We start from the raw sequence: 13,578 nt of genomic DNA on the forward strand, positions 1-13,578 counted from the left end.
TGTCTTTAAGTCCATTTATGTGTTTTATTACATTTATTGACTTGTGTTTGTTGAACCATTCCAGCATCTCCCAGACAAAGCCAACTCGGTCATGGTGGGTAATCTTTTTGATGTATGTCAGTAGCCAGTTTTCAATTTGTGTCTAACAAGAGACACGAGAGTGGGTATCTTTGCCTCATTTTACAGGATAGATTTGCCTGAGATACCAATCTTGGATGAAAATTATTTAGTTTCAAGGCTTGAAACATATTCCACACTTCACAGGCTTTCAGGGTTTCAGAAGTTATTCTGATACATTTCCTTTTCACTCTGTTATAGTATTTGATGCTTTTATTTGCTTCTATTTTTGATATTTTGACTATAATATGCCATGGAGAGGTTTTTCTGGTCACGTCAGTGATCTAACTAGCTCCTGCATTTGTATTTTCATTTCTTTTCAGATTTAGGTAATTTGGGGTTATATATGTCATTAAATAGATTATTTGTGCCATTACTTACCTCAGCTCCTTCTTCAAGCCCATACATTCCTAAACTTGGTCTTTTGGCCATACCCCAGGATTTATGGATGTTATGGTCATGTTAATTTATTATTTTTTTCCTTATTGATGTTTAAATGTAGTATTTTTAAACTATCTCCTCCATAGCCCATATTCATCTGTAATGTTTATTTGTTCTTATTTTAATTATCAATTTCTTTGCTGAATTTTTCATCTGTATTTTGATTTTCATAAATATTTCTGATTTCCTTACATATTGTGATGACTTCTTTTTCCCCCTCATGTTGATTGCTCACTTTCTTCTCCTGGACCTGGATTGAAGTCCTTTGTTTCTTCATATCCTCTTTAGAATCATTTTATTAGTGAACTTTTGAAATCTTTAGCTGACATTTTATATATTTCAATGTCTTTAAAATTTTCTGAAGAGCTATCATCTTTTGAAATAGTTAAGTTGTCTAGTTTTTTATAATTCTTGTAGTTTTATGATACAATTTCTGTATCTGTTGCTTTGAATATCTCTTCTGGTTTGATTTAGGGATCTTGTTAGAGAACAGCTACTTCTTGAGAGCTCAATGCCCAGTGTGGAGAAAACACACTTATAACAGCAATAAGACCAAACCATACAAGGCATACAAATAAACTTAAAATCAATTATATCATCACCAATTATGATAAGCCAGAAAATGGAAGAATTATATAGAATATACTACAATGTTAAAATTCTTTAGAGTAGGGACTGGAGGAAAGACTCGGTGGTTAAGAGCACTCACTACTCTTCCAGGAGATCCAAGTTTGGTTACTCACACCCAGGCAGGGCAGCTCACAACCACCTGTAACTCTAGCTCCAGGAGATCTAACACTCTCTTCTGTCCTCTGTGGGCAACCACACATAGGCAGCATACATTTACACAGACATACACATAAATAAATAAAAATAAATTTTTAAAAATTATAGTGAGTGTGAAAACAGTGAGTGGGAGGCACAGGAAGGGAAAACAAGGATTAAAAGAAGAAGAGGGCGGAAAAGAATTTTATAGAAGGAAAGAGAAAGAACTGAGAATTATGAAGGAGAGAGAGAAAGGAGGGAGAGCACATTTTCTCAATGATGGAAAGAGTGAATAAACAAAATTGCATCAAGAAAGGGGAACAAGGAAAACATCTGTAAATACCATAGAGCAGAAACTACTGGAAAAGCTATAATAAAAATAAAATAAAAAGGAACCCAGCCAGTGAAAAAAGATAAAATGGTGGAGCAGTGTCTTTCTGGATCACTGAACATGTGGGCTCCATGTCCAGTGTGTTGGAAGCGTCACTGCCCTGCTACGCGTCAGCCTGTATTGGAAAAGTTTCTTTTTGTTACCTGCAGTTGTGAGTAAAGCAGAGGTCTCTGCTGGCCACAGTTAGCTTTGAATTCTGTGAGCTAAGCAGGTTCTTCATTCTCCTAAGAGCCTCAGCGTCAACCGTCTGAGAAGATTACTGCTCTAGCTGGGGCATCTCCCGAGTACGCCAAGAGTGTAGGAAAGATGGGCTGGAGGGAGAGCTCAGTGACTAAAAGCACACACTGAGTTTTTGCAGAGGACCTGAGTTCAGCTCACAGCTATCTGTAACTCACAACTCTCTTCTGGCCTTCTCAGGCATTTGAACACACACACACACACACACACACACACACACACACACACACACACACAATTTAGAGTAAAAATGAATTTTTAAAAAGGTTTCAGGATACAAGCACAGCACAGAGAACTGTGTGGATAGAGGGCTGTCTTCTACTCTCAAGGCGTGAAGGATATAAATCATCCTGCTGGAGGGCTGCAGCTGTGGATGACAAAGCACCTCGCTGAGCCCTCAGCAGTGAGCAGCAGGTAGGCCACTCCTGAGGTGATGAACCCGGTGACCTCAGGCTCAGTGTTAGCAGACTCAAGTGCTGTTAACAGACAGTGCTCACTTGAGTGCCACCCTTGGCCAGCGAGGGTAGGCTCTCTTTCCATTGCACCCCACAGGCCACACTTGAGCCAAACCACCTGCAGCTTGTGCTTCGATTGTCTTTACCCGTCCCTTGCCCGCTGTGCGGAAACCCTGCCAGGGCTGCTGCCTCTTGCCTTGGGGATGTGGAAGAACAAACTCAGGCTTCTCAGGTGTTCTCAGGTCCCCAGTATAACTCCGTTTCAAAAATAGGTTTTCCTTTAGGATGACACTTGTCCCTTGCACTTGACAGGACAAAATTTAACACTGTCCTATCAAAAGCTACAACTGCTTTTGAGCCTGGTAAGGTTCCAGTATGTGTTGAGGGTGGGGCTGCCAGTCTCTTTTCAGCCATCTGGGTTACCTTTTGTAGGAGACATTTGCTTTCTCTCCCCCAACAGGGAGCCATGCAGCTAAAGCTCGGCTTTTCTGGGTGCTCATCTTCGCTGCACCTCCAAGCACCCTGTTACAACCTTTGTTAGTTCTGAAGACTTCGGCTTTCTCTCCCTTTGGAAGAGAAGCTTTTCATTTTTTTTATTATTTATTTATTTTTGTTTATTTTGCTTATTCTGATTCTTCTTCCATCTTACACAGACATTCTGTACATTTCTCTTGTTTGAATTTTCTGAATTCCTTGGTAGAAATAAAGAAGTTTGTTGTTCTTTTAAGTTTTCATTACCATCCCACACCCCCGGAGACATGACCAAAACTGGGCATAGCGTGAAAATGTTCCAGGAGCCTTGAGTAAAATAGCATCTGCTTTAGAAATAAAAATCCTATCTTTCTCTTTATCACAGCTGAATAATTTCATCTTGTAAACTTCAATGATGTTTCCTCCATTATTTCTTTTCCTCTTATGATTTCAAATTTTTTAAAGACATTTTAAAGATCATGACTTTTCTCTATATTTCGTTCTGCTATTTTTTTTTCACTTGAGATGGCATTAACTCACAGCCTAATATTCCAAAAACTGAGAATCTGCTAGTGATTCTCAGAAACCAACAAAAGTGGAGGCTTTTGTTAAAAATACTGGCACACAATATGTTCTCTCTATATGATGTATTTCTGCTTTAGTACCCCCTCTCTTTTCAGAAAGTTTTGTTTTGACTGATATAATATACTACGTATAATGTGGTAAATAATAGTAAACAAAAAATCTAAATAACCTAAATATATGTCTAGATTGTTTTCATCAGATCTGTTTGTCAGACTCGGCAAAAATAAAATAAAATAAAAATAAAAAAATCTGTGTTTAACTTAGTACCAAACTGGCACCTACCACCTATCTAACTAGTGGTTGGAAAACTAAGATATCCTTATAGTCTTCTTGTCAGTGTTTGATTTTGCTTATCAACAAAAATGAATTATTTGGTGCAATGGAGCAAAGTCTGGGAACAGTTTAGTTCTGATTCTTACTCATTTAGTTTCCACCTGATTCTTGCTCATTCAGAGACTGGGCTTTGCTTCCTCAGAAAGTAAAGCAGAAGCTTCCATGTCAGAGGATATGTTTCCATAGAGATTAGGCACAAATCCAGGGTTGTAAAACAGTGGCATAACGCTTCAGGCACTATGTGGTCTTTATCCGTGGCTTTCTCAAAACAGGGTAGATCTCCATCTGTTCCCCACACACTAGAAATGAAGGACGATTGAATTGCTTCTTCCAGTCCTGTCAGTCTATAGTATTCTGGGAACAGTTGTGAATGCCTAGGGAAAGCCCGATCACAAAAGAATCCCACATTAGGCTGCCGGTGCTATTCACATACTGCATTCAAGAATTAACAACTACAATGCCTTTATCGAAAAACAAGGTTTAAAAGGCTAACTTGGTGATGTGAATGGTATTTAAAAGAGTAACTAGGTGCAGCAAGAGTGTGTTCACAAAAGACATATACGTCAAATAGGAGCCTTATATACAGTCAACTCACAGGATTCTGCCAACTACATATCAGTAAAACAGGAACAATTAAAATGAATCAATTATTGTAAATCTTTAATAAAAACACCTGTTTAGGACATGATGAAATACAGTTTTATGTTTAGCCTCCTTTGTATACAACTTATTGCCTCTTCTCTTTCTGGATTTTAATTTTATATGGCATAATAAACCATTTCTGTCACAAGAAAAGATATTTTGATTAAAATAAAATTTTAACTAAAAATTTAAAGACTAAAATAACCCCAAACTAGTTATTACGCCAGGCATAGGAGCTATAAAGAGACAAAAGCTTCACAGGATGGAGTACTATGACAAGCTAACTAACATTACGATCATGGGAATATTTGCTGGAGAGTGGGATCACTGACTAGAAAACCTACTCACGCTCTTGAAAAAGGAAGAAGATAGGAATAATGTAGCAGATTTCGAGCTAGAGTGTACCCCTAAAGTGGTGTACACTCTGCCTGCAGTGTGACTGAATGAGTACCCAAAACCACTTTTACAGCCTTCCAAGTTTATAACTCTACACAATTACCATATATTGCACTAATCCTCATTGGATGATGGAGGAATCTGGGTGGGTGGGAGAGCACAGTCTTCTAGAACCATCTTTAGGTTGTCTCCCTTATTCCAGGTGAATGCCATATTGCAGCTCAGCATTAACCAGCAAAGATATTATTTCATCCATGTTCCCATTCATGTCTTTGTTCTCACCATGTAAACAATTATTTCTTGTGTGATTTGACAATTGCGAGAGAAATGCTTATTCTTCGAGTAATTTATGAAATGATAGCAGAATTTACATCTGCAACAAAAGAGAAACACTTTAAAATCTTTTGAGGGCCTGATTGACATTCATATAAAAATGTTACCATCTAGGACTCTTGATCTGGTTTTTTTGTTTGGTTGGTTGTTTTTTGGGTTTTTTGTTGTGGTGGGGTTTTTTTTGTTTTTGTTTGTTTGTTTGTTTGTTCAGGTAAAGAATGAAAAGGCAGGAAAATTTCACATAGCAAACAGCAACATTAACAAACCTTATTACAAATAAATACACACACACACACACACACACACACACACACACACACACACACCAAAACATGTAGAGAAAGACTCCTGGAAGAGCAGGGAGGGGCTTGGAATTGAAATCCATTTTTCCCCAGGAGGGCTGCAGATTTTTGATGATTTTGGTGGCTTAGGATGAGGCCTCCTCCCATAATTTTGGATTGGTCCATGTAAACAAAGAATGAGGAGCTGATGGGCATACAATTTCAGGTAGCCATGTTCAGGACTGACCTTGAACATATGTGACCAGCCTGGGCAGGTCAGCCAGATGAGGGCACTTCTGGGAAGAGAAAGAAGCCCACCAGGCCTTTTTCTTATGTCAGGAGGGTAAAGAAGACAAAGGCTTGCCATTTAAATTATCTGCAGCCCCTTTCTTTATCTGTCTGTCTGTCAGAGATGTGACTGACTCCTAGTCTCTCAAGTAAAAATATTTAATTAATTAATCAATCAAAGTAAACACATGCAACTTTCTCTGGTCTGAAGAGATTGTGCAGCAGCTAGAGTGCTTGCCAAGCAATAAAGAGGACCAGAGTTCAGATCTTCAGAATGTACCTAACATGGCTGGCTTGTGATTTCAGCCTCTAAAGGCAGAGATAGGCAATCCCTGGAGCAAACTGGCCATATTGGCAAGCTCTGGGTTTGACTGATAGACCCTGGTATGAATAAAGTGGAAGAGTGATCCAAGAATACCACCAACACAAGCACTAGGCCTCCGCATCCATGCATATACACATATGCACACACCTGATCACAAATGCACCCAGATACATGCAAACATGCATATACATACATGTACATACAATACACACACATGAACACACACACACACACACACACACACACACACACACACACACGAAAAGAAGAAAAGGGTTAAAAAACAAAAAGCATAAAACCCTCAGCTTCCTCAACGAAACATATCCTCCCCAATATCAAACCTTATAAAAGGAGCCTCTGTGGTGATATTTTATTTGTGCTCTAACAAATAAAACTTGCCTGGGGATCTGAGGAAAAAGCCAGCCACTATATTAAACATAGAGGTCAGACAATGATAGCACATGCCTTTAATCCTAGCATTCGGAAGGCAGAGATTCATCTGGATCTCTGTGAGTTCAAGGCCACACTGGAAACAGAGCCAGGCATGGTGGCACACACCTTTAATCCCAGCACTAGTTAATCACAGGGATCTGGAGGTCGGTGCAGATAGACAGGAAGTAATAGAGCTGGGTGGAAAGAGGAAGTGATGTAGCTGGGCCGAGAGAAGAAGATGGCAGGGCACAGAAAGGTATGTAAGGTGTGAGTATACAGGAAGTACCTCTCTCTTGGGCTGAGGATTTCCTAGCAGTAATAACTTGTGGCTGGCTTGTTCTATCCCTCTGATCTCTCAGCTTTCACCCCAATATCTGGCTCCAGGTTTTGTATTAATAAGACCTTTTAAGATTCATGTTACAAGCCTTGGTCCTGAAAATTGATGTGCAGAGTATTTACACAGGACCATGAATGCAATTTTAATTCTCTATAGAAGTCTGGAGGATTATGAACAGGATGACTTTAGGGTCTATACAGAATGAGTTTAATTGGCAGCACTATAGAGTCATATGGAGGATTATCAGGCCAGTGGTCCTGAGATAACATAGCTGTACTATCTGTGATCATTGTTTGGTCTAACCCATAACTACACATTTGGCTGTTCATTTAATCCATACAGTTTTCAATCTCCGTAATATTAGGTGATACTATTGGCACACTTAAATCGTGTGTGTAAACTGAAGAGTCATATCATTTGAATGGGAGACTAGCAGTAGGGTCTGGTCCTTATGGTTGGAGTACAAAATATCATTAGCTCTCACTTAATCAGTATGTATAATAAGGTACGGTCCCTGGGGTCTGAATAGTATGAGTCAATGCTTTTTCTGGGCCTTTGTGTGTGTGTGTGTGTGTGTGTGTGTGTGTGTGTGTGTGTGTGTGTGTGTGTGTAAACAAGAATGCTATTGGTCGCAGAACATGGACCTTTTAAAGCCAAAATCTCCCAAATATGCATGTTAATCCAATCTTAGTATTCATCGATGAAGTCGGAGTCACCCTTGCTTGTTTTGAAAGTGAATCCCCACTCAAGTTCTATATGATGGCAACCTTCCAGGTTAGCTAATTTTAAACACTCAATGCTATAAACACTAACAAAGAAAAAAAACAACTGCAGTGTTTTCTACAATTATGGTTCAATGAAAATAGCCCTCTGAGTTTGGATCTGATCAGCAACTGTGGTGTTCAAAAATTATTAGAATAAGAAATCTTTAATAGACATTTCAGAGAGCCCAGAAACAAACCATAGAGTCAAGGGGTTAAAGAAAAAGAGAGAAAGAGAAAGAATGACTACCTCATCCAGCAGGAACCATTCTGGACTGTGTGAAGGGATTGAATGCCTCAAGAATGACTGAAATAGCCAGCAGCAGTGGAGCACGCCTTAATTCCAGCACTCGGGGGGTGGGGCAGAGCCAGGTGGATCTCTGTGAGTTCGAGGCCAGCCTGGTCTACAGAGTGAGATCCAGGACAGGCACCAAAACTACACAGAGAAACCCTGTCTCAAAAAACATTAAAAAAAAAGAATGCCTGAAATATTCAAGGAAGATAATAATAATTTACCCTGATAAAGGATAAAATTGATGTTAGTGACCTCAAGAAGTGGTGTTTGTTAGGGAACTGAGTTTCTCCATGCAGCCCACTTCTTCTAGAGTCAATTCGATCGAAGGGAGCTGGAGGAGTCAGAGGTTCCAGGAGGGTATGAACAGAAAGTGCCTTGTGTCTTCGTTCTTTTTCCTGTGTGAATGCAGAGAAAAGCCCCTGAAAAAGATGCTCCATGTCATGTTTTACATCCCCTTGAAGGGCAGCTCCCTCACAGTTTATTCCCCTCAACACATCTTTTGATACCCATCAGGAGTGACACGAGTTGCTGGGTTTTGGTAACCCTGTCCAATATCTCCTTTCTTCTACAGAATCTGTACCAGAACAGGTTTTTGGGCCTGGCTGCCATGGCGTCTCCATCTAGAAATTCCCAGAGCCGACGCCGATGCAAAGAGCCCCTCCGCTACAGCTATAACCCGGACCAGTTCCACAACATAGACATCAGAAATGGCGCCCATGATGGCATCACCATTCCTCGCTCCACCAGTGACACTGACCTGGTCACTTCAGACAGCCGCTCTACACTCATGGTCAGCAGCTCCTACTATTCCATAGGGCATTCCCAGGATTTGGTGATCCACTGGGACATCAAGGAAGAAGTGGATGCTGGAGACTGGATTGGCATGTACCTTATCGGTGAGTACATTATCACCATGGCTCTACTCATTGGAGTTACTGACTCATATGGACAGGCTGACAGTGTGCCATGAAAAGGAAGAAGGTCTTATTGTGTGTTTTGATAGTTCAAAAAGAATCTTATTCATAATTCACTGTTATTTTTAGTTTTTGAGATGACATAATTACATAATTTCCCCCTTCCTTTTCCTCCTTCCAAAGCCTCCATGTACCGATCTTTTTCTTTCAAATTCACAGCTTCTTTTGTTGTTGTTGTTGTTGTTGTTGTTAAATGCATACATGTATGTATATATGATATATATATATATATATATATATATATATATAAAACATGCTATAGATGTATTTTTTTCTGAATACAACTTTCTCAGTACGTATAATGTTTCTTATATGTATGTTTTCAGGACTGGTAGTTTGATATTGGGCAACCAATTGGTGTGCTCTTCCCTGGAGTACTATTTTTCCTTCTCTCACCCTACAGTGTAATTAAGATGCACAATCAGCAGAGTTACACTATAGTCTAACACTCTGAAGACCACCAATGCTTGCTTTTTTTTTACAGATATACAATAAAGCTACTCTTATATCTCTTTTTAATAGAAGAAAATCATGAACAAGCAGGGAAAATCATGATTAAAAACAAACATTATTTGCAACTAGAGAACATTCCTCCTTTGTACCTAAGTGAACAGCAGAAGCGCACCTTAAATCCTCATGGTTATAGGAAACACCCTACACACAACCAATGTACTCATATCTCTGAACAGGTAGTTTCAACATTTTTCTTCCAACAATCTTTTCTCCAGCTCCTTTAACATCTCTACTTTATAGGCAAAACACATGATGGAATTGTATATCCAGTCATATGGAGAAAGTTGACTTGCTTATTATTCACCATATGAAAGTTCCATAACTGAAAGAGATTTTTGTATGTGAATTTCCTCAATATTTTCATTTGTTTTAAAAATTAACCTTACAAACTTGAAAATATAATAAATTACCTAAAAATAGTTATTTTCTCTATTGCATATGATAGAATCCAGTGTGGAACAAATTGATATGATTATCCACAGGTCAGTGTATAATTTAGAGGTACTCCAAATGTCAACAGAACCTCCAAACTTTCTGCCTTCCATTTATACAGTTTGTCTTCATGCATTCCAACACACACCACCAGATTTAATACTGCTGACTGTAACAGGAAGTAATGCACATTATGAGCAATTTATAACCTGGTTCATTTTTTATGATAAAATATTTGTCTAACTAATTAGGAAACAATTAGTCTGATAAATATTAGTCTGATAAAATATTAGTTCTGATAAATATTTTGTATAATTAGTATATTTTTGTATAATTTTGTATGTTTTGTATAATTAGTCAGGAAGTAATTAGGAAAATATTTTTACTCTCTTGAAGGTTCTGCATAATGTAATATATTTGTGTGTGTGTATGTGTGTGTGTGTGTATATATAATAAAGATGAAGCAATATACATTTTGATGTTTTTAAACAAGTAGTAGTTACTAGATAAATTTGACTTCTGACCAGAAAAATTTAATAAATTTTAAAATTAAGTTTTCAAATAAGATAACATCTATCTAAAACAGATATTGAAAACTAACAAAAACCCATCAAGCATACACATTTAGTCTATGGTGTTTTGTTGTATATTTGATTATCAACACTAAACATGCAGATATTTCACTTTAAAGTCCTATTTTTGATGTCTTGACAAAAGACCCCATTTGGACAGACTTTGTAAAGCCAATAGGACTATAATTAGCTAGCATTCATTACCTCCTTTGGTCAGTCTGAACTTTCAGTTTTGCCACAATCCTCCTCCCTACCTACCTCTGCTTTAACTGGGAATGTGATTTATCACGAAGGAATTGTTTGTTACATGTGCACATACATAAGCACATAATTTTAAACCAGCTTTTGTACAGGAGTATCTTCCCCCAGTTTGTGGACATTGATGCCATTTCTCAAGTTAAGGAAAAAATGGAAAATGAGTCTGTTAAAAAAAAAAAGATAATGGGCTTAGTAGAGAACTTACTGAGTGTGAAACACAGCAGGGACAAGTGTGCAAGTTAGTTTTAGTCCACTTGACATACTAGAGCTCCCTGGGAAGAAGGAGTCTCAACTGAGGAACTGTGTTCATCAAATTGTCCTAGGGGTGTGCCTGTGGGACATTATCTTAGTGATTGAGGTTGAAAGGCACAACCCACTGTGGGTGGTGTTATCCCTGGGCAGGTGATCCTGGGTGGTATAAAAAAGCAATCTGAGTAAGCCATGGAAACAAGTCAGTAAGCAGCATTTCTCTGTGATCTGTGCTTCAATTCTTGCCTCCTGCCTCTGCAGCTCAATCATATAAATCCATGCTAGAGTTTATCAAATTGTGGTACTGGGTACCCTGTGGGTATATAATGTCAATCACAGATTATATGTAGGAAGAAAGCACTAGAAGGTCCCTACCAGAGCAAGAGACAAATATAGAGGAAGGGGGGGATCTCAACAGGAAGATGAGGTGGTAAGGAAATAAGGCAGCTAGAAAATTACCCCACAGAGAAGAGGAAGAGGTGTTAGAAGAAGGAAAAGACCATTGGCCATATTGAGTTTCTTGAAACTTTGAGTGAGTAAGAACTGGTGTTAACATGACATTTTTTGACTGAGCCAAAAGAACCATAACTCATCATTTTATAAAGTTAATCTGACAATTTAATATTGTCATAGCAGCTACACACATACAACTGTGATGTTATTTAATGTTGACTGGCAACACTTTAAATAGCATCATACTTCAAATATAGTTTACCAATCTAAAATTATCTGTGAATCTTAAAAGCTCATAATTTGTGTGACCTTAGTAACTCACCTTCCAGATCTGTAGTGCCTTGTCTAAGCTCAAGTCATAGAACTAGACCTAGAAACTTAAGGGTGGGGGTGGTTGTCTAATCTGACCTGTCATTCCCATGTGAGGAGATGCAGGGCAGCCCTCCCACAGCCATGAAGCTGCCTCTCCTAGAGTTCACACTGACCATGGAGATATGTTGGTGTTTTGAACAGCATCAGGAATGTGTTGTTCTACATCAGTAGAGCAGGGCAATGCCCAAGTAGAACCAAAATTATGATGATTTTTGACATTATATGACCTCCAGACTTTTCCAACCAAAACCATTTTCTTCCTCTGTAAGAATGTGAAGATATCTGTACACAGAAGGTGATGTGACCTCTTCAATGACACTTTTACAAAGTCACCCATGCTGCCCTTAACCAGGGACATAGGAACCTAGCAATGGGTTTAATAGCATTAATATTGCTGCTGTTACAGCATTGTAGCATTAAGTTGCTCTTACTTACAGAATGGCTATTATGAGATAGATAATAGCAATAAATAGATAATAAATAAATAAGATAGATTCCTTCTGGGTGATAGTATGGAGAAGGGTCATGTGGTTCTAATCATAGGTAGACATTGTTTAGAATAGTACTCTGCCTGTAGATAAATATATTTCCTCACCTAGGTAGTTTTGTATAAGCTATGAGTTACTTATTTCAAGTTACTCCAAAATGAATGTAAAACTGCAATTTCCATCTCCAGATTAATGAGAGTAATTAGTGAGATAGTGTACGTTGGGGTGGGGGTAGTTTCAGGGTGTTGTTTATATGTTTGGCTTGTTTAGTTTTTGTTTTGCTTCACAATTAATATATCTCTTTTTCATTTATTTTGTCAAATTACTTTATTTTCTAAATGAAATGTGATGAATAACCCTAATTCAACCCATGCTTGAACCTTCAATTATGTTTTAGTTGTACCTCATACAAAAAGGTTCTGGCCAAGTGAATATGGACTGGAGAATGATTTTTTAAACATCAGATAATGAGCAGGAGTTTATCATTTGGTCCAAACACAAGTACATAAAAGTTGTTTTGTTATAAATAGGTTATTTCCAGTAAATAGTGTTAAGTTGTGCCTACATGACTTTCACAAATAAGAGAACTGTTTTATTAGTCTATATCTATAGTTAAGATTCAGTAATGCCCATGTCTCTTTTGCTGAGGTTAATATATGTAATTTGGTTAGTATAAATGATAGCTCTAGCCATTGAAAATGCTATGTTATTTAGAAATCACCTTAAATGAGGATTCTTTTATCCTCATTTCATATTCCTAATATTTAAAAATGTAACATCTTAAAATTACATTTATTTATTTATTTATTCGTGTATGTGTGTGTGTGTGTGTGTGTGTGTGTGTGTGTGTACATGCATGCATGTATCTGTGTTTCCAGGTCTCAGTCTGTGTGCCTGCATGAGTGAGCCATGGCCCACATGGATGCCAGAGAACAACTTGAAAGAGTCCCTTACTCTCCCTTCAGTTCTCTTCTTATACTCAGTGTGTCTTCAGGTTGTTGGGTTTGCTAACAAGTTCCTTTAGCTGATAAAGCATCTGTGAGCCTCTAACTAAGATCTTAAAACACTTTAGAGGATTATCGGTTTTTAAAAACAGCAATTCCTTTGATTCTGAAGTAAAACCTACAAAAACTGTTTAAACATAAAATAAGTATGCAATTAAAATCACAAAAAACAACCAAACAGATAAAATAAGCACAATATGCTGATAATTTGCAAATCTAGCTGTCTTATTAACTTAGTTTTAATAATTACAGTCATTATCATAGTATGATATCCCAGTTCCATGCTAGAATTTGCTGAGTAATTTGAAACAATGAAATTAGAGTATATTCATGCATTCGGAATTCTATGTCAAGAGATAACCCAAAAAATTCTCTAAA

General features: G+C 37.9%; 1 protein-coding gene across 7 annotated transcripts in view; it reads left to right on the forward strand.

Annotated features, from left to right (window-relative positions):
• Positions 1-13,578, forward strand: part of Hecw1 (HECT, C2 and WW domain containing E3 ubiquitin protein ligase 1) — a 282,149-nt gene that overhangs the window by 126,222 nt on the left and 142,349 nt on the right. For all 7 annotated transcript variants that reach the window (XM_028859893.2, XM_028859900.2, XM_028859887.2 and 4 more), the window contains one exon: positions 8,457-8,781. In XM_028859893.2, coding sequence (XP_028715726.1) covers positions 8,457-8,781 — 325 coding nt within the window. The remainder of the gene's footprint in view (positions 1-8,456; positions 8,782-13,578) is intronic.

This window comes from Peromyscus leucopus, chromosome 5 (genome assembly GCF_004664715.2).
Source record: "Peromyscus leucopus breed LL Stock chromosome 5, UCI_PerLeu_2.1, whole genome shotgun sequence".
Taxonomy (NCBI): domain Eukaryota; kingdom Metazoa; phylum Chordata; class Mammalia; order Rodentia; family Cricetidae; genus Peromyscus; species Peromyscus leucopus.